The sequence below is a fragment of the Callorhinus ursinus genome, unplaced genomic scaffold (genome assembly GCF_003265705.2).
Source record: "Callorhinus ursinus isolate GAN/ISIS: 27379988/994484 unplaced genomic scaffold, GSC_fseal_2.0 scaffold2, whole genome shotgun sequence".
In the NCBI taxonomy this organism is placed as follows: Eukaryota; Metazoa; Chordata; class Mammalia; order Carnivora; family Otariidae; genus Callorhinus; species Callorhinus ursinus.
The window spans coordinates 54,698,841-54,718,271 of NW_027397064.1; the positions used below are offsets into that span (position 1 = coordinate 54,698,841).

The window sequence follows — 19,431 nt, forward strand, 5'->3', positions numbered from 1 at the left end:
AGGAAGGAAGGAAGGAAGGAAGGAAGGAAGGAAGGAAGGAAGGAAGGAAAGCAAAGAAAGAAAAAACAACCTAGACCGCCGCCATAGTGAAATATTATAAAGAGCCACCCACCATGGGCTAATTCTAATACACGGCCCATTTTAAAAATCAGAAATACATCATCTCCTCTTTCCTACCCTCCCCCATTTTTATTTCCTAGGTGCTCACACCTCACCGGGGGCTCCCAAGTCCCTGCCTTCTTGGTCCAACACAGTCTTGTTTATATTTTATTGTCCAGATTTTAAGACCCAGTTTTGTCTGCATTTTTCCCTTCCTCCCACAAACACAACATCAAAATGAGATGGTTTCAAAGCGAAGCGCCGAGCCTGTCGTAAACTCATTACCTCCAGACGTCTCGCCGGCTCGATGGCTTTATGACACCTTGGCTCTTCCTGTTTTCAAAGAGCCCTAGGTATCGGGTTGGCCGCAGGGGCGGGGGGTACGCTGCACCTTCTGCCGGATCTGGGCCTTGGCTTTCCCTCCCAGCCCCCCTCTGCTTTTCCTTCAAGTCCCCTCTTTCATCAGGATCCCCCCAAACTCTGCCATCGCCCCCCCTTCCGCCCAGCCCAGGCCACCCGGTGCCACCCACTCTTGGGCCTGCAAGGGCTGTGCTGGGCCCGAACCTTCACTTACAATGACCTTCATTTTAGCCCCTGAATGCGGCCCTCAGAGGGCCAAACTGGGGGCTAAACACGCACTGGAACTGAGCTGGGGGGGAGGGGGGCGATGAGATGGGGTGGGGATAGCTGCGGAGGAGAGCCTTGACCACTTCGATCTGCTAAGGTCACTTTGGGGCTCGTGTGTGTACGGTGGAAGCTCACAGCCTAACTGGCTCAGCCCTCCCGGAGCCAGCCAGCCTGTTGAGGTGGGGGAGTTGCTCCAGAGTGCAGAGCTGGCCTTTCCCTTGTTTAGAGAGGGGACTGGATGGCTGGTACTCCATGAACAGAGGGAGACATGGGGTGCGATGTGCCCACGCCCCAGCAAGAGGGTGCCTGGCTTCTGGGGCCCGTGGGCTCCACTGGGCACTGCTGCAAGGCTGTCACTGGGCCTAGGTTCCAGAGTTGGCTGAGAAGCTGGAAGCAGGCTGGGGGAAGGACAGAGCAGCCAAGGGCCCCCCTCTGCCCACACAAAGGGAGACTCAGAGGCACATCAGACAGACCGCTCAGGTGGAAGGGCCCCAAATTTTTAGCAGTGTCTCCCTCCCAGGGATGGGAGGAAGTCCTGTGGGGGTGGTATTTTGCAAAGAGACAGAGAAAGCAGGCACAGAGTGTTCAGGGCCAGCGCCTGGGCTCCATTTGATCAGGTCAACCTTTATTGGTAGGAAGCGGTAACATTTACAACTGGTCCTCAGGCAGGAACCAGGAGGGCCCGCACCCGCGGCCGCCGACGCAAGCCGAGCCCTCCCCAGGAGAGCCTGGCTGCTCCAGTGCACTGAGAATAACCCCCCACCCACCAGAGGCCCTGGGTTGCCCCCTCGGCCTCATTCCAGGTCTCCGGGAAGGGCCCGCGGGCTCCCTGAGGAAAGGGGACTTTCCTAACTGCTGGGCAACCTGGGCGGGCCTCCCACTGTTGTCGCTCTGCCTTCATTCTCAGAAGTGGGGCGCATTTGGCCCCTGCTTGAGCAGCGCTGGGGGCTAAACTACAGCACTTTTCAGAAACATAGGGGACATTTACACAGGAGAGGGCTCCTCAATCCAGCGTGCACCCACAAAATATAGCATTTCCTATGGAACCAACGGTCCAGGAAAGGGAGGGAGCAGGAAAAGGCAAAACCCCAAAGCACTTCATTTCTCCAACACAGAAGCGAGCAAATACAGAGTCCCTCAAATACCTCACAGAGACCAACCACACAGTCACTTCTACCTAAAAGGGGGTGGGGGGGAAATGTCCGAATCGCTGGTGAGTTTCTGGAAATCAAGCACCCACAAACAAAACCCCCACTGCCTCTGCAGCGCAGAGTGGTCCCACCGGCGCCATGCCGGGTCAGTCTCCTTTGGGGCATTTCTCCTTGCTCATCTTTTTCATTTTCATTCTACGATTCTGGAACCAGATTTTGACCTGTCTCTCTGTGAGGTTCAGAATCCTTGCCACCTCGTAGCGCCGGTCCCGGGTGAGGTACATGTTAAAGAGGAATTCCTTCTCCAGCTCAAGCGTCTGGTATTTGGTGTAGGGACAGCGCTTTTTCCGGGTGGAGCGAGCGTGGATCCAGTTTGCTGCAGGGTTGTCTATGAAGGGGGGGGGTGGAGAAAGGGATCGAGGGGCGGGGGGGGGGGGGAAGGAAAGACGACAGGGTGGGGGAGAGAGGTCGTTAAATTAATTTCACCAAGGATGGCCGCTTTTCACAACTTGGGGGGAATTATCATAAAAAGCCTTAATGCCCGCGCTCTGTTTACCGTACAAACCTCGCGCCTAGGGTAGGTGGTTATGGGAAGCTTTTTATGGATGCGTGTTGCTCGCCTAGGCTAGAGTAGGCGTCTAGACGTTTTTATAGGTTAGTAAAACTATCAGTTTTGCACATTCGAGCCTTACAGGTTTCAGCAATAAATCAGGGGGCAATTTCTTTTGCACTTACTTGGGTCAAGTTGCTGCTGCGGCGGCTGCGGATGCGGCTTCTCCTCCTCCTTCAGTGGGCAGCCTGGGCTCGGGTGGTCGCTGCAAGCCGAGGGCTCCGACGAGCCGCCTGCCCCGGACCCGGACCCGATCCCTGCCCCGGGCCCGGTTCCCCCAGCCGCCGCTGCCGCCTTGTCCCGCAGGAACGAGTTGCAGGAGAACTCGGGGCCGCCGCTCCCCTGGGACTCCCGGGCCGCGGAGCACTCAGTCCGTTTGGAAGAGGAAGACGTGGAAGTGGAGGAGGAGGTGGAGGTGGCGGCGACAGGGGTCGGGGCCGCTCCGGTTTCTGGCTTAATCCCGTAGTGGCGCCCGTTGGGTGGACCGCTGGGGCCGGGGCTGGGACCAGGGCCCGGGCCACCTCCGCCCCCGCCGCCGCTCCCGCCGCCGCCCGCTCCGCCCGGAAAACCAGGCAGCGGCTCCATCCAGGAGCGCATGTAGCGGCCGGGCTCGGAGGCGGCGGCGGCCAGGGGCGGCGGGGGCACGTACGGGTGGTAGAGGCCGCTCATCGCCGCCGCCGCCGGGGGCTGGGCGGGCACCGCGGACCACGAGGCGGAGAACACGGCCGATTTGGGGGCAAAACTACACGAGGCAAACTCGGCGGCGGCAGCGGCCGGGCTGTCGGCCACACCTGTGGGCCTGCCCTGCGCGCCGGGCCCCGGCGGTCCAAAGCGCGCAGCGAACACCTCGTCGCCCTCATGGCCTATGAGCGAGTCCACGTAGTAGTTGCTGAGGGTGCCACTGGAGGACATTTTGAGGCGCCGTGCGCTCCCACCCAAGGTTACACTGCCCGCCGCGGCGCCGCTCCCCGCCGGCGCCCGAGCCGCCGACTAGTTCGCAGGCTGCAGCTTCCACCATTGGTCGCGCGGCCCACGTGATCATATTTACCAATACCGGGAGTAAATCAGTCCGCTAAACTGGGGGCTGCTGTGATTTAAAAAAAAAAAAAAATCATCATCAACATAAGCGCCGCAATTAGAGCCGATGAGCCCGGTCCGTGCACCCAGCTCGGTCCGGCCTGGCTCGGACAGCCTGGCGGTGGCTGCAACCGCTGCGCCCGACTGTGGCCGGAGGAGGCGCTGGGGACTATTTGTTCGTCTCCCCTTGCTGCCCTCGGTCTTGCAGTTCAGACCTAGGCTGGCTCTCCAGCCCCTGGACTCTGAGCTACCGGCCGCGTGTCCCGGGCTCACCGAGCGCCGGGCCAGAGCCCGGAGCAGCCCGGGGCACGAAGGGTGGGATGCGGCCCGAGGCAGGCCGGCCTTCAGACGCGGCCCCCTGGCGCCCGAGGGGAGTTTTTTCCCTGTGCCTCTCTCCCTACCCAAACCCACCCCTCCCTACACATACCCACACACGCTCTCTCACAGCTTGTCGTGTTGTTTAAAACAGGTGGAAGACCTCTGTAATGATATTATGCCTTTCAATAAAAATTTTATGAGGTGTATTTGATTATAGATTAATGTGTCCCTAATAAAACGGACGGATGGAGCAGCTCGGAGGGCCTCCTCCCCCTACCACACTCACACACGCCCGCGCAGCCACACACACCCCCGACGTGAGGCTGAGCACACGCGGCGGCCCGAGGGGGGAGCTGGGGCAGCTGGGCCCGCCGACTGGGTGCGGCGGCGGCCACCGCTGGGGCTTCTGTGTGCCCTCGGAAGTGCTGGCAGGCTGTAGAGTAGGCACCGCGGGGACTGTGGCGGCCAGGATGCCTTGTCTTCTCAGGGGCTGCTGGAAAGGCCCTGGAATAGAACACGCCATAGGGCAGAACCCAAATGCAAGCGCAGGCCCGCTGCCGCCCACCGCCCCAACCCTGCCTCAGAGAGGCCCGCGGGAAGCGCATCTCCCCGGGGCTGGGCCGCCTCTTGTGGTGGTTGTCGGTCCACTGTCTTCCGAATTCTTCTTCTTCTTTTTCTTCTTTTTTTTTTTTTTTTTGCCCCCCAGAAGTAAGGCCGGGCAGCCTTGAATCTGAGGGAAATGCCCATTGTCACTCCCAAATCCATGGTACAAAGCCTCGGAAGCTCGGCTGGGAGCCGAGACAAAAGCAGCCCGAGAGCAGGCGGCAGAGGATATATTCCTCACTCGACAAGTTGCTCAGGGCACCCTTGGAGGGATCCCAGCCCACCTCGAGCCCCGGAAAGGAAGGGGGTAAATGCCTACTTATGGCCTGATTGATTGCCTTTGCCAGTGGCTTTCTGATTTTGTTCCAGAGGAGATGCCTTTGCCTGCAGCACAGGTTTTCCTCTGAGACATGGCCCTCTGTCAACAACTAATGGCGCTCCCCACATCGCAGGGAGGAAACGGATAAGTTAAAATTGCCCTCCTTCTCCTGCCCAACCAATGGAGGTCTGGGCAAATCTACTCCAGTGTTTCCAACCTGGCATTGATTCCGAGCCTTCTCTGTCCCACCCCTAGGAAATGGCTCCCCTCAAGGGTTCTGTCTTGGAACTGGGGAAGGTTCTTGGTTTTTCAGGAGGAAGTTTAAAACTCTGAATAAATACTGAATTTCCCAAAGACTCCCTGGATGAGAGCTGTGAGGCTCAGAGTCCCTGAATAGATAGTTTCATGGGGAGAAAAAGAAAAAGTGAAAAGGATGTGTTTTGTCAAGCTACTTGAAGCTGGTGGAGACCTTTTGAAACCACAGCATAACCTGAGAAAACGAATTCTCTGTCAGCTCTTCCCTCTAAGGCCTCTTCTCCTTTCTCCCACGCAGGGCTAGATAAGCCTGGACTCCCTCGGTGAAGGCTGGCTGGAGTTTTCCAAGCTATGTCGGCAGCTGGAACATTGGACTTCATGGGAAGTCACGTTCATTTGCAAAGTCCCTTTCAGTCACCTTTTGTTCATTTTCTTGCCTCCCAGATATAGTGGCTCCAACCAGCATTTTATAATTAAATAGAGGGAGCATTACCTGGGGGGGAAATCTTTTCAGAAAATTTTAAGAAAATTTCATGTGGGCCACTAAAAGCTAATGAGCTTGAAATCCTTCCACAAGGAAACCAGGGCAAAGTGGGATGGGAAAACTCACCCATCCTCGGCTTCGCTGTGGCCTGGCTTGTCTTGTGCTTGGGATGGGGGGGGGGTGAGGGAAAGGAGGGGGCAGAACTGGATCCGTTGCAGTGCTAGCTGCTGGCTATCCTTGTTCCTGTAATGGAGGCCCGGTGGCTTCCAGGTGGGCCAGACTGGTTTCAATCTAGCCCCTGACGATGGCATTCCAGCCAGAAATCACCAAGACCCCACTGAAAGTATTAAAAAATAACAACCAAAACCAAAGACAGGAAAACACACAAATGGGGAGCTGTGAAGAAAAAAGCAGCGTGGGCACAGTCTTACCAGGCTCTGGTTAGAGGGAAACATATACCCATCTAGAATTCAATTATGTTACTATCTTGGGGGGTGGGAGGGGGAGAAGACTCCCCTTCTTCCCAGCTAGGAAAACAAGCACACCCAGGCTGGATTATCACTCTCTCTGCCACTGCCAAATTTTAGCACCCTAGGCCTCCTCCAGCTTCTCCCACCTTCCTTCTCCTGCTCTCTATCACCACCCCCAACTGCCCCAAACAAGCAGTTTAACCGGAAGATAATCTCACCAAAGGCTTTCATTTCCACCGTAACGTGTCCATTTCAGAAAAGCAGAGGGAGCAAACTCGTTTCCAGAGTTTATTGCATTATACATGCGACCAGAACATGCACAGAAAGGACAGGTTGCTGTTGTACTTCTACCAAACCACAGATGCACCACAAGGGAAGGCTACAAGGCATAAGTCGTCAATATTCCATCTCACCAAGGACAATTGCTAAATTCATTTGCGAAAAGATACATTGTAATGTGCTTTTTTAGTCCCCCTCCCCCCAAAGCTTGTGGGTTTTCTTAATCTTTTTTTAAATATATATGTAATTTAAGTACTTTTAAGTACTGGATGTATTCAAAACGCCATGAGATCATGGACTAACCACACACAGAGACCTTTTGCATTAGGAAAAACATGAAAAAGTCACATTGCTGGATGGATGAATGAACTGATGGATGCTGTACAGTTCCAATAAGTTAAGACCCAAATGAAAATGCGCAGTAATAGTTACCCTGCATTACGATGAAAAAATAATAAATTACACGTGCTAGTTTTTTTAATATATATATACTCATAGGGATTACAGATCACTTGCAGCACGAACAGAATGACCCCAAAGTCACATTCTAGCAGGAAACAAAACAAAACAAAACAAAAAACAAAGAGCAATGAAGGTTTTGTTTCCGCCTTCCCCAGTCCTCCAAGCACTCGGCCCTGGAACGCGGTGCCCCCTCTCCGATCCTGGCCTCCGACGGGCCTGGGACCTAAGAGAAGGTGAGGTTGGCGGTCAGTTCTCGGATCCGGTTCTCTCGGCTCATCTTCTTGAGTTTCATTCGGCGGTTTTGAAACCAAATCTTGACCTGCCTGTCGGTGAGGTTAACGCTCTTACTGATCTCTAGGCGGCGCTCGCGGGTGAGGTACATATTGAACAAGAACTCTTTTTCTAATTCCAGCGTTTGGTGCTTAGTGTAAGGGCACCTCTTCTTTCTGCCACTCTTTGCAGTGAGCCAATTGCTGGTTGGAGTATCAGACTTGATTTCCTCTAACAAAATTAAAGGGAGAAGAAGAAAAAAAAATCAAGAATTTTTTTTTTTTTCTCTCAGTCTTTTCAAAGGTACCCTTGGCCATGACCCCACTGGCAGGCAGGCCGCTTTGGGAAATGCTGGTATTAAACATTACTCATATGAGGTGGGCCTTGGAAGGGATTTGTAATTGATGCCAGATTAGTTTAAATGCCCAAAATGACACGATGGGCGGGTACTCTTGCCCTCCGTGTCAGGGTTCTCTCTCTTTCTGTCTCTTTTTCTCTCTCAGCTTTCTGACCTGCACAAAACATTAGTACAATAGTAAACTTTCAGGATCTCCCGAGCGACATTCTAAGTGGGCAGCTCATCACTGGGCTGGAGTGGAAGAAGCAACCCACAGCCTGAACGAGACTACCAACCCCACTGCTGCCTCACATCCTCAAGTCTGCCACTTCTTCCCCAGTTTTCCTGCCCGGGCGGGGAGCCCCACAACCAGGTTAGTTGCCCTTCTCTTTCAAAAGATAACCAAGTAAGCGAGTACACCTTCTCCGACAGACCTGCCTGGGCATTGTTGTACTCCCCAGAATTTCTTGCATTCTCATGCCTTCTTGTCCCCACACAAAAGCATCCCCCCCCCCAAGAAATGTGGCTCCTTACTGTGGCCCACCTCTGGACACTGGGGGAGAGGCTTAGGGGCAGGGTTCCTTCTCAAAAAGCCAGAACCCCTGGCCCTTTGCCCCAGCCCAGCCCCAAGGCTGGCCCTGCCGGGTGGGCCCTGCAGATTCCATTCTCCCCCCTTCAGCCTTTGCCCTCTTTGCAAATGGATTGCAAAGCTTGCGGCACTTTCCCCAGACAAAGCCAAGGTTACCTAACCCCGCAGAGGCTGGGAGCCCTGTTCCCCAGCCCAAGCACCAACCAGCCCAGTCATTTCGTTCCCATTGCCACCCCCAAGCTCGCAGGATGCGGGGTGCATACACTTGAACACGAACACGGTGCCTTGGACCGCCTTAAAATCATCATCGGGTGAAAGGCAAAGCTGGGACTGCAAATCTGAGCAGGAGAAAGGAGGTTCTGGGGCCGTGTTTACGAGCCGCAGGTCTCATTTGCCCTCTTTTGTTGCATTTCAAGTCTAGCTCAGGAAAAATAAACCCAGCAAGCCCATCCTCTGCCCAGGCGCCATCAGCGTGGGGCCAGGACTAGCCAGGAGGGCCAGGGCAGCCGGGGAGAAGCAGGGACCATCTCGAGACCGAGACTACCCCTCTAAAAGCCAGGAGGAGCCGCACCTGCCAGTCGGGCTCCGCCTCAGCTGCCCGGGCTCGACGCTGGGCACCCAGGCGCTCCCTCTCTGCCGGATTCCCGGGCTGCACGCCCCGCGGGGGTGGCAACTTGCTCATACCGACCTTTGCTTTCCTTCTCCTGTACTTCGGGACTGGACACGGAGACCTCAGCCAGGCAGCTCCTTTCTTCCGGAAGGCCGCCCTTGGCCTCGGGGCTCTCCACCTGGGAGACTTTGGTGGGCTCTTGGCCGCTCACGGGCTCGTTCATCTTCTTTTCCATCTGCAGCTGGGCGGCCGAGAGCTGCGGCTTGGCCGCGCCGCGAGGGTTGAGCTGGAGCATGACTGTGGAGCTGCCTTCGGGGCTGTTATTGTACTCTTGGGTTTTCCCGGTGGCGTAGGTCTGACTCAGTCTAAAATATCCAGGGACAGGAACCTCGGGGTTCTCAACGGGACAGGACTCAGGGACCAGCCTCTGGTACGAAGGGACCTCAGCAGAAATGAGTTTGTTGCGCTTATCAGAATACATGCAGCAATTGGATTCTTCCTTAATGTTGGTGGTGAAGGAGCAAGTGGGGACTTGCTGTGTAACAGGTTGCTCTATTCGACAAGATCTGTTCGGGTCTGTCCAACTGTCTACTTGAGGTATATAAGGATGCACATTCATACCCATATTTTGGTGGTTCACTTCTCTTTTGGCCAGAGACGGGAGCAGTCCACAGGTTTGCATTCCATAGGTCCCCATGTCTGCGCTAGGTGGTGGCATGTACATGCTGGCGCTGCTCGAATAAAAACTGTCACTCCTGCAGGCACTGATCAAGGAATCTACTAAAAAAGTATTAGCAGCAGGAGAGCTGTTGGGAAAGGACATTTTGGGGAGGAATTTGAAGAAGAGAGATTGTGTCCTTTGTAGGCTGACATCTCTAGGAAAACATTCCCTGTGTAATTGTGGATGCCTCTGCCGACCACATGACAACCAAGCCAATGAGATTTGAAAATGGCCTTGAGCCGCAGCCTCCTCGCAGGTCACGTGCTGCAGAGCCCGGCCGCCCGGCCGCGTAAGCACGGACAACAGCGACATCTACTACGCGCCCGCGATAGTGCGCGCCGGAGACAACCGGTCCAGCCCTCTCCGTCGCCCGCCAGCCTCCCCGGGGCTCGCTCAGCCGGCCGGCCGGCCCCACTCCCGTTCCCCGCTCCGGCCTCTGGGCCCCGCTGGCGGAAGGAAAGTCTCGGCCAGAGGGGCGTCCGGGAGAACACGGCGCGGGGAGGGAAGCCAGGGTGCCGTGGCGCCAGCACACAGAAGCATTCCCCGCACACCCCCAGGCCGAACGCGCCCGAAGAGCCGGGGCACGGGCGGGGGGTGGGGGCCCGGCTGGGTCATTTTCTCCCGGGCAGCCTGGGAAGGTGAGTCGGATTCCCCGGGCTCCGAGACATCCCACCCCAGGGGTCCGCAGTAAAGATGTCTCACGCAAAGACGCGGCCAAGGTATCGTGGGCAGCGGAGGCGAGAAGGGCCGCGAGGGCTGAGGCCAAGCAGCCGGCCGGCCCTGAGCCCCGAGGACTGGCCGGCCCTGGCGCCATCCATTCCCTCCTCCAGCCCGAGGGAGATGCGGGATCCCGGTCCGTCCGCGCCCCGGGTGGGCTACCCGAGCCTTCGGCTCTCTCGGAGGAACCACACCCCGACCTCTGCGGCCGGGCCGCTGGGAGCTTTCAGCCCGGAGACAATCCCTCGCCAGCAGTTGGCTATCCTCGAAAGCGTCCCTCCAACTCCCAGCGGGAGAACTAAACCGAGGTTTCCCTCCCTACACACCCTGATAATAGTGAGCGAAGAGGAAGGAAGGAAGAGAGAAAGAAAAGAATTTTTTCAAGGAAAGGGGAAAGCTCTCGCCCTCAGACTCCAGAAGTTTTAGAAAACTGACTGGGCCGAGTAGGAGAGAGAGAGAGAGAGAGAGAGAGGCAAAGGTGTCATTTGGTTCTTCTGCAAAGAAAAATATGTTTTCCTTTTATGGATTTTGTAAAAGCATTGGTTTCTGACAAGTGCAAGGTACAAAAGGTTGTGGAATTTATTAATATATATTAAGAAGAATCAGGGCGATCAATAAAATTCTCATCTACATTCTTGGGCTACTTGGTAATTTTCTTGCTTCTGAAGGTTTTTAAAGAGTTATACCCGCTGTTGCCACACACGGGAAGATATTTTATTAACAAATCAATCGAGACTTTGTAAAGGATAAGATTAATAGTTAAGATTTAGCATAATGGCATTCGCTTTATGAATTATTGAAAATTATACTATTGATTTTTCCCCTTCACTACTAACCAAGAAGGTCAATTTTTTGTTTTAACACAAATCGTCAAATATTAAAAGCTCTACTCTTGTCAGAAGTTGAGTTTTATAGTTTTGGACCATTCCTAAAATTGTTTGACACCGTTTTGCTGGGGTAAGGAGAGGGAGAAAAAAAAGGAGGTGGGAGAACCTTAGTCCTCTGTTTCCTTTGGTGACGGAAAGTTCTATAAAGAGGATTTGGTCTGGGGTTGTGGTCGAGCTCATTAAAGAATAACCACCATCACCACCATGGAAACTCAAGAGTTTTATGAGAAACTTCTCCAACAACTTCCTTTCTTGTTCTCTGGTTGCAGGCGGGTGAGCCGCCCTTAGGAAGCCCCGGCCTCCGGGCAGCAGCGGGGAGCTTTAACCTTGATTTCCAAAGGCTTGCCCCGGTCGAGGGGCCGGGCCAGGGCACAGGAGCCGTCCGCGGGCTTCCCAGACCCCCTTCCCGGCATCGGAGAGAGGAAAAGGGCCCCGGAAACCCTGATCGTGAACCAGTCCTCTGTCCAGAAAGGCGGCTGGGTTTTCTTCTCCCCACACTCGCGCTGTCATGGGCTGGCCTTGGATTTCAGGCCCAGAGACTGAACTTGTGGGCAAATTGGGTTTCCGCCTCAGCTGAACATTTCTTTGGAGCCCGATGCTCATTAAAGCGCCTCCGCATTCTGGGGGGGGGGGGGGGGGGACTAGGAGCCTGCTCACTGCTTCCCAAAAACCTTTTCCAGCAAACCCTCTGTCCCCCCTCCCCGAAAGGAAATCTCCCCTGGCCTGGTGGAAACAGGCTCTGAACATTATTTTCGGCCTTGGGACCACTTTGCCTGTCCCCTCGAAGTGCCCTCGCCCAAACAATAACCCCTTTTAAAAAACTCCGCGGTGGCAATGAGACAGACCTTTTAAACCTTTACGCAGCTGTTCAAATACAACATCATTGTCAGGTTAAAAGCCTGGCGCATCTAACTGCTCTGGCTACGGGATGCCGGCCGGCAAAGCCCGGGGTTTAAACATTATCTTTCCGTAGGGATGGCTGTTTTTAAGCTTGAGGATGGAGGGGGAGAGGGGGAGGAAGGCAGGAAAAAAAAAAAATCCAACTTTTGACTCTAGTCTGCTACCGGTCCTGTTCAAAGCTAACAGCCACGGACCAGCACCCCAAAAATTGTTTTATCAGAAGGTGGAGATCATGATCCTGGCCACAGTTAAGGGTGCCCAGGGCTGCACAAAGTGCCCGCTGCACACGCTCTCGGCAGGCGCCCTGACGCCAGCCTGGTGCTCCGGGACTGTTGTGCCTTTGCATCTCACCCTTTGCGGGAACTCGGCTGTCCAGTTCTCCCTACCCCACTCGTGAGGCAAGACTGTTCAATCTAATCGGGAATTTTATGCCCATCAAATGCCCTTTCATAATCTTTATTTATACATGAAGCAAACATTCAGGCTAAAAACCAGCAATTCCTTGTGGAGCGGGTAGGTCTGCGGTGAGCCAGCACGAGCAGGATCTGCCTTCCGAATTTGGGGGCCTTTCTGTTTCAATTCCCAGGGGCTCCGGGCTCTAAGTCATCCCCACGTTAGATTTGGCTTCAAATAGTTCTTCATTCACAGAAAATCTGTGTATCGGCTATAATTTTGAATCTATTATCACAAAATTCCCTTTTATTCTTTCTCAAATATCTGCCTTCAGACCAGTTCCTTGAGGCCAGAGACTCCAATATTTCAGAGGAATTTTGTAATAAAAATGGAGCAAAACAGAAATAATACAGGAGAATGATCTGGACCTGGGAGGTTGGAAAGTTTGGCTAAGACTCTTAAGGCTAGGATGGAGCAAGTGGAATGAAAAGGCAGTGGCTTTCAAGGCCAGCCAGTATTTTGCTTAGGAGTATTTAATGTAGCTGCATCGCTGCCGTTTTCGATCATCTTTAGATCAGCTGGAGCAGTTACCATTAATAATAAATCAATATTGCACTATAAAGGAGATGAATATCCATATTTGTACCAAGACATCCTTCTCCCTGGCACAGCTCTTTCCAGAGAAAAATTAATAGGGTCGCTTTAGCAAGAAATTAGCATTTGTAATCAAGAAGTGGCTTGCATCTGCGCTCTTCTGTCACCAGGAAGAACAGTGACCCTGGGCCTGAGTAGACCTGGGGACTCCTAGGTTGGCCCTGAATTTGGGCCCTGAGTGGCCTCAGGGCTGGGCCATTCTTTGGGGGCAGAGTGGATGGGGACAAATTTTAAAGGCTGCTTCCCCAGGGAGCCCCTCCGGGTTGCACTGTGCCCCTTCCAGCCAATGTGAAAAGAAATCAAGGGGGCAAATGGGCAGGCTGTGGAAGCCACCACCAACTCAGTGAAGAGTCTGTGGAGACTGTGCGAAAGGGCTGGCGGCTCGGGAGCCTCTTTCTGTTACAGACACAAAAGACTCCTACTTGGCGCACTTTCCCTCCACTTCAGGATCTGAGATCTCGGTGATTCAAGATACGTGGCCACACTCCGTGAGCCCCACAGGCTCTGAACAATCAGGAGGGGTCGGGTCTGCAGCCCCCCAGAAGTCCTGGTCCAATCCTCTGTCCTTTCTCAGGCCCGTTTGGGCGCTGCTGGTAGGAAAGGAACTGCAGACTGCTTAGTGCCCGTTGTCTGAGGAAGGCTGCCAGCCAAGGCCAAGGGGCCCTGAAAGGCCACACGCACCCCTGCTGGAGCTGCCTGAAGAGGAACACAATGACATTTGGGGAGGAGGGTTCCCTCCCCACCTGGACTGAGAGCCAGGTTAGGCTCTGAGAAATGTCGCTTCACAATAGCTAAGCAGGACCGGCGGTCAGACAGGCAGGAGCCGGGGTGCCCATGGGGATCACCTATGCCTCTGGCTGGCGCCTCACTGGGGGGCTCATGGCGCCCCAGCCTCCACTGAAGCTGATGCCAGCTCCCAGGGGGGACCCAGGGCCTCTGGTCCAGGGTTTGGAGAAAGGAGACAGAGACAGCAGGGCCCAGGAGGCCGGCACTAATTCTGGGAGTTGCAGGCGCTTCAAAATGAACTTCGGGAAAGAAGGGACAGCCACCGTCCCTTAGAACAGCCCTTTCATGTCCTGGAGCCCTCCCTTTTGGACAGAGGATGGCGACACAGGCCCTCCCCAAAATCAGGGGTTTTGCAAAAGGGGGATGGGGGGCCAGGAGGGCATGCAGCAAGAAGACTGCTTCCAAGAGCTGGTGTCAAAAATCAAACTCCGTGCTCAAAGCCAGCAGGCGGCTGCGAAGAGTGTCCAGGGTTCTGTCAAACGCAAAGCTCGTTTGCTTCAAATGCAATCCCCATTCCGCGCCGCCTTGCCTCGTAGTATAAACGTTTCCCGGGACAGTCTGCGGCTTCCCGCAGCCGCGTCAGCCCAGCCTGCCCTAGGCGCCCCAACTCAGAGTTCCGCCTGCGCTTCTGGCTACCGGCAGCCCCGGCTGCCAGGCATGGCCGGGTTGGGGGGCACTCCCTCGCCCAGAACGACCCCCTCAGTCCCGACGCGTCTCATTTTCTCTGAGACCACACTCAGCTAAGTTGCCGGCGCCCCGATCTGTCTTAAACAAAAGCCTTTTAATCATCCCAGGCGGTCGGAGAGCGTACGAGACGGACGCTGTTTTGGGGAGGAGTTGGTCCTACCCTCACATCGTTCTCCATACTCAAACCAACAAGAAAATTAATTTCTCTAATTTAATTAACTCTCAGTGGCATGACCTATTTGGAAATGTACATATTGGTCTTTTAAAAAAAATCTCTCCTTGACACCACCAGATTATACCAAGGTATTCTTTGCAACCGCGTTATCTTTAAGGAGATAACGATTAGGTGACTGTCTGTTTCAGGAATCTGGGTAGCTCCCTTTTCTCTGTCTTTATACAACCTCCCACACCTCGTGGCTGCTTAGATCAAACAAACAGCAAACAAATACCTTAGTGGCCGCCTGTTTCTAACGGGCTCAGATTGCATATTAGAATCAGTATTGGAAAGATAGGGTACCGCGGCCTCTCCGCCAAACGCGGCTTCTGGAACGTGAGCACGCCCCCGTGTGGCTCTCCAAGGCCATGCAAACGGGAAGTGGTATCTCTCGGTTCGGCTTACCTAAGGTGGTGGACACACAAGCTTGCTACATTTAGACGCAGTTAAAAAAAAAAAAAGATGGAGAGAGAAAGAAAGAAAGCAGTTTTAAGCTCCTGCAACGATTATACTACTAGGGCACTGACATTTTAACGGACGCCCAGAATTCCACACAAAGAAATCCCCTTCCGAACGAAATTATTCAACCATAGGCTTTGTTTCTCTTGCAATTTTCACCAAAGGTTGAGGGACACTTTGGAAAACAATATAAATATTTTTAGTTTTGTTCCATATCATAGAAAGTACAATAACTTATCTGACGGTGCAACAGTTTTTTTTCAAATATAGCGAAGGTGTAAATCTGACTAAAGCTTCCGCTTTCAAATCAAATGCCTGCTTTGAAAGCCGTGGTTCTTCATTAGAGCAAAGGGGAATGCTGTCTATGACCTCCCCCTCAAAAAAACCCACCTCAGTATATACTAACTGTATTAAAAAACATGCTGGTAGACACTTAAATCTAACCAGTATTTTAAAAAGAAGTCAACTGCTATTGAATTACACAAATGTTTGAAGGGAAATTAAGGTTATTGATCCTGAAATTAGGCATTTGCTTAGATTTATGGTGAACCCCTGATATGATGCTGTGTGGTCATAAATGTATGTGGGGGTCTGGATGTGTGTAAGAATGTGTGTGTGAGAGTGGGTGGCGGCTGAATATCACAGAAGAACCTTAAGGCGCCTAATTATTCAGAAAGGTTAAAGGTGATGACCTTGACATTTTGGAAGTTCAAAGGCATACACTTATGCACTTATGTTTTTCCTCCTCCCCCCCCACCAAACTTTGGCAATTAAAAAAATTTTGTATTTGGAAACGTATACCTCCTCTGAAGATGCATGGCGTACTGTATATCTTATGGATTTTTTTTTCTTTTTCTTTTCTTTCTTTCTTTCTTTTTTTTTTTCTTTTTACTTTGGGCTTAGGAGAGGTTAAGAGTCATGATTCACTTTACTTTTTTCAGAGAAAGAGATGCTTTTCTCACTCCTACAGTTTATTGCACATTGCGGAAATCTCTTTTGGGCCCACCAGAAGGTGTATAATATAACCCAATTAAGCTGTTTAGAACTTTGGCTTTTATGGTGTTGTCTAGACAGTTCAAGGTTTTGTAAACAGCCTGGCCTGGCCCTGCAACATAAAGTGCAGTTCAGCCCCCACCACATTCTTTAACCTGAAGCGATAAATGCAGTGAGAAGTGGGTCTGCAGCCTCAGGCCCTATTCCAGGGAGGGATCTTACCTTCTCTACCGTAGGTACGCCTGCTCTGACACTAGCAAGGATCCCAAGCCCTCTCCACCACTGGTAACTTCCTTTTAGCAAACTATCTTTTTTTCAAGGAAGGTTTCTAATTTTGGCTTCTTTTTTTTTTTTTTTTTTAAGGGACCTTGGCTCCTTGACACCTTGTTAAGAGTAAATTTAGATTTTCTAACAAGTTTTTAAAAATGGTTTTTGTCTTTTCAAATATTCCAAGTTCACTAAACTGGGAATGGGGGAGGAGACTTCCTTCTTAGGTTCCTGCTGCCCCAGCCTCATTGCCTGGAGAAAGCAGCACCAGAATGGCCGGGTCACATCCTTAATTCAGAAATTCATCCCTAAAGTGATTTTTCAAACCAGTGTAGCCTAGACAGGGTGGGAGAGAGCTACTCTTATTTCAGTGGGATTAAAAAGCATTTCACTTGATCTTCAGTTGAATATGGGAGAAGGTTCTGGCCACTAAAATCCCCTAATCAGACACTAAACTTCTTTCAAGAGGAAAAAATCATATATTGTGTTGAAGCTGTAACCTCCATTTTACCAGAAACCATTTATTCACACAAAACACAGTGACTTATGCCTTGATACGACAGACCGACAGACCGAAGATACATTTCCCAGAGTTTAAATAATCTGCATTCACCAAGGGGGATGGTCAGGTCCCTTAAACTCAGAACAAAAACAAGCGCCTTCCAGCCCAGCGGCCTAACTCTCTACAGATCCCACAGCGTCCCCACGGGGACTCGGAGAGAGGGAGGGAGAACAACAGCACATTGGCGGTAAAATTGTAAAGGGACGTTCGCATTTACCATTTTCCCCTTATTAGGATCCATTCGGCCAAGTCCCCGGCCTCGTCCGCAGGCAGCAGTGGTCGCTGGGAGGTCCCGAGTTGACCATGGGAAGGAATCGTGGAGTTCCACAGAGAAGAGGCATCATTAAACCCAAGAACATTGGGCCTGCCCAGGGCAAGCTGGTGGGGAAGTGGGTGGGCGGGTGGGGCTCAGGAAGAGGGGTGCTTCCTGGAGCTCTCAAAATAAGGGGTTTCCAGTGAAATACTGCAGACGGTCTCTGTTCAGTTTCTTTTCTTTCATTCTGCGATTCTGGAACCAGATTTTGACTTGCCGGTCAGTGAGGTTGAGCATCCGAGAGAGTTGGAGTCTTTTCTCTTTGTTTATATACACGTTAAAGAAAAACTCGCGTTCCAGTTCGCGGATCTGGTACTTGGTGTAGGGACAGCGCTTTTTCCGGGACCGCTGGGGGGCCACTGCAAGGCAAAGAAACCAAGAGGTGAGAGAGGCCGCCGGCTGCCCACTGCAGCCCGCCTGCCGGCCCAGGCCCGCGCGAGAGCCAGGCCTCGGCCCGTTGGGGACGTCCCCTGCCGCCACTGAAAGGCCCTGCCTGAGTCGTGGGGGATGATATATGGGCGGGCACAGGAGAGAGTGCGGGCGTGGACCTGTGTTCACGCCCGGACGGAGACACACACACACACACACGCGAGCGCGCGCGCGCACACACACACACACACACACACACACACACACACACACCCTGGCACGGAGGTGGAGAAGCAGAGGGCAAGGCCGGCTCTGAGTTGGAACCCGAAGGGAGAGAAACACGAGCGCGCCCATGCATCTGTTCTACTCCAGCCAGCAGCGCGCGTCAGCCAGAGGCTTGGATAAAGTCCAGTTCAAGAATCTCCCCACCCCACCCCCTTAAGAGCAGGAGGTTCGAGTGTCCACATTCACAAAGTGGCTTGAAATCTCCCCTCCTCATTCCATGGTCTCTAGCAATACCCACCCCCCTAAACTGGGGAAAATCTCTGTGCAGCGATTAATGTCCCCTTCGAAGTCTACCTTAAGCCCACCTAAATTGGTTTCCTATCGTAAACACACTTTACAACGGCCCGGGAAATCTTATAGGATGTATAAACCCCTTCGAACGCTTATAAAGTAGCACATAAAACGGCGCAAGCAGAGGGAGGCCCCCCCCCCCCCCCCCCCGCGCGGCCCCCCCCGCCCCCGCCCCCGCCCCGGCCCAGCCGCCCGCCCCGCACCGGGTGCCTACCTGTGCCGCCACTCTTCTCAGCCCCCGCCTCCCCCGGGGGCCCCTCGCCATCGCCGCCGCCGCCTTCTGCCGCCCCCTTGGGCTCCGAGCCGGGGGTCGCCTTGGCGCAAGGACTTCCCCCGCCGCCAACGGCCCCCGTCTTGGGGTCGCCCTTGTCGGCGGCGCCCTCGGGCTGCGGCGGCGCAGGAGGTGGAGGGGGCTGCGGCCCGGCGAACGGGGGCCCGGGCGCAGCCTCGTAGAACTGATCGAAACCCTGCGGCAGGATGCCGTTTCGGCCCACGGCGCTGTAGAAGTTGGAGGCGGCGCCCGCGGGGCCGTGTGGCGGCCCGGGCGCGGCGCACACCGGCTCCGGCGCCTTGAAGAGCACGTCCGGCCGGCGGCCCGCGGGAGGGAGCAGCTCGCGCTGCATGGCCGCCTCCTCGGCCGCCGCCGCCGCCGCCGCCGCCGCCGCGGCTGCCGCGTAGTAGGGAGCGTAGCCCCCGGCGCCGCCGCCGCCACCGCCCCCGCCGGGGCCGCCCCCGCCGCCGCCGCCCCCCGCGCCGCCGCCGCCGCCTCCGCGGTACGGCCACTTGGCGCGCTCCAGGCCGTAGTCACGGAAGGCCACTTCGCGCACGGGCTGGACGTGCGGCGCCAGGTTGGAAGAGTAGGGGAAAGTCATCTGGCAGGACGACGGTTGCGATAGGAAGGACGGCTTGCTGGCGAAGTCCGACGGGGCCACATAGTAGGCGCAGCCGGGCAGGTACATGCTGGCTGCGCTCGGGCCGCACTCATCAAAGTCGTTCATGGCTCCGCGGCGTGCGCGCCGGCGAGCCCCGGGCCGCTCCCCGCGCCGCCAACCTGAGCCATCGATTGCACAAGAGGCTTGGGCCAGGATCAACTAAGCAAAAATCCCCACCGGGCGCTGACGTGCAATTCATCTTGATTGATTCTGGTGGTAATTATGTCACGTGACGCCATGGAGAGAAATGTCCTTATATCTATATCAGCTCTCGCCAACACGCCCCGGGACGGCTCCTGGCGCCGAGGCACGCGTGCGCTGGGGGCGGATCAGTCTCCCGCTCCAGCCAGCACTCCCCGGGCGCTCCCAGACCAGGCTGAGCCGCAGGCTGGTCACCTGTGCGCCGCCAGCGGCCGCCACTGCTGGGTGCATCTGCCACCG

The 19,431-nt window shown here is 54.4% G+C and overlaps 3 protein-coding genes across 3 annotated transcripts; all 3 read right to left on the minus strand.

Annotated features, from left to right (window-relative positions):
* Positions 1-1,317: 1,317 nt before the first annotated feature.
* HOXD9 (homeobox D9) lies at positions 1,318-3,865 on the minus strand. The gene is made up of 2 exons (XM_025849788.2): positions 2,613-3,865; positions 1,318-2,265 (listed from the first exon to the last, which is right to left on the minus strand). Exons 1-2 carry the CDS (start codon positions 3,397-3,399, stop codon positions 2,024-2,026), a joined length of 1,029 nt encoding a protein of 342 aa, XP_025705573.1. The 5' UTR covers positions 3,400-3,865; the 3' UTR covers positions 1,318-2,023.
* Positions 3,866-6,300: 2,435 nt separating this feature from the next.
* Positions 6,301-9,707, minus strand: HOXD10 (homeobox D10). Its single transcript, XM_025849743.2, has 2 exons — positions 8,639-9,707; positions 6,301-7,255 (listed from the first exon to the last, which is right to left on the minus strand). The coding sequence occupies exons 1-2, from the start codon at positions 9,591-9,593 to the stop codon at positions 6,978-6,980; spliced, it is 1,233 nt and encodes a 410-aa protein (XP_025705528.1). The 5' UTR covers positions 9,594-9,707; the 3' UTR covers positions 6,301-6,977.
* HOXD11 (homeobox D11) lies at positions 7,133-19,108 on the minus strand. Its single transcript, XM_025849734.2, has 3 exons — positions 18,273-19,108; positions 17,018-17,472; positions 7,133-7,255 (listed from the first exon to the last, which is right to left on the minus strand). The coding sequence occupies exons 1-2, from the start codon at positions 19,054-19,056 to the stop codon at positions 17,237-17,239; spliced, it is 1,020 nt and encodes a 339-aa protein (XP_025705519.1). The 5' UTR covers positions 19,057-19,108; the 3' UTR covers positions 7,133-7,255; positions 17,018-17,236.
* Between the last annotated feature and the right edge of the window lie 323 nt (positions 19,109-19,431).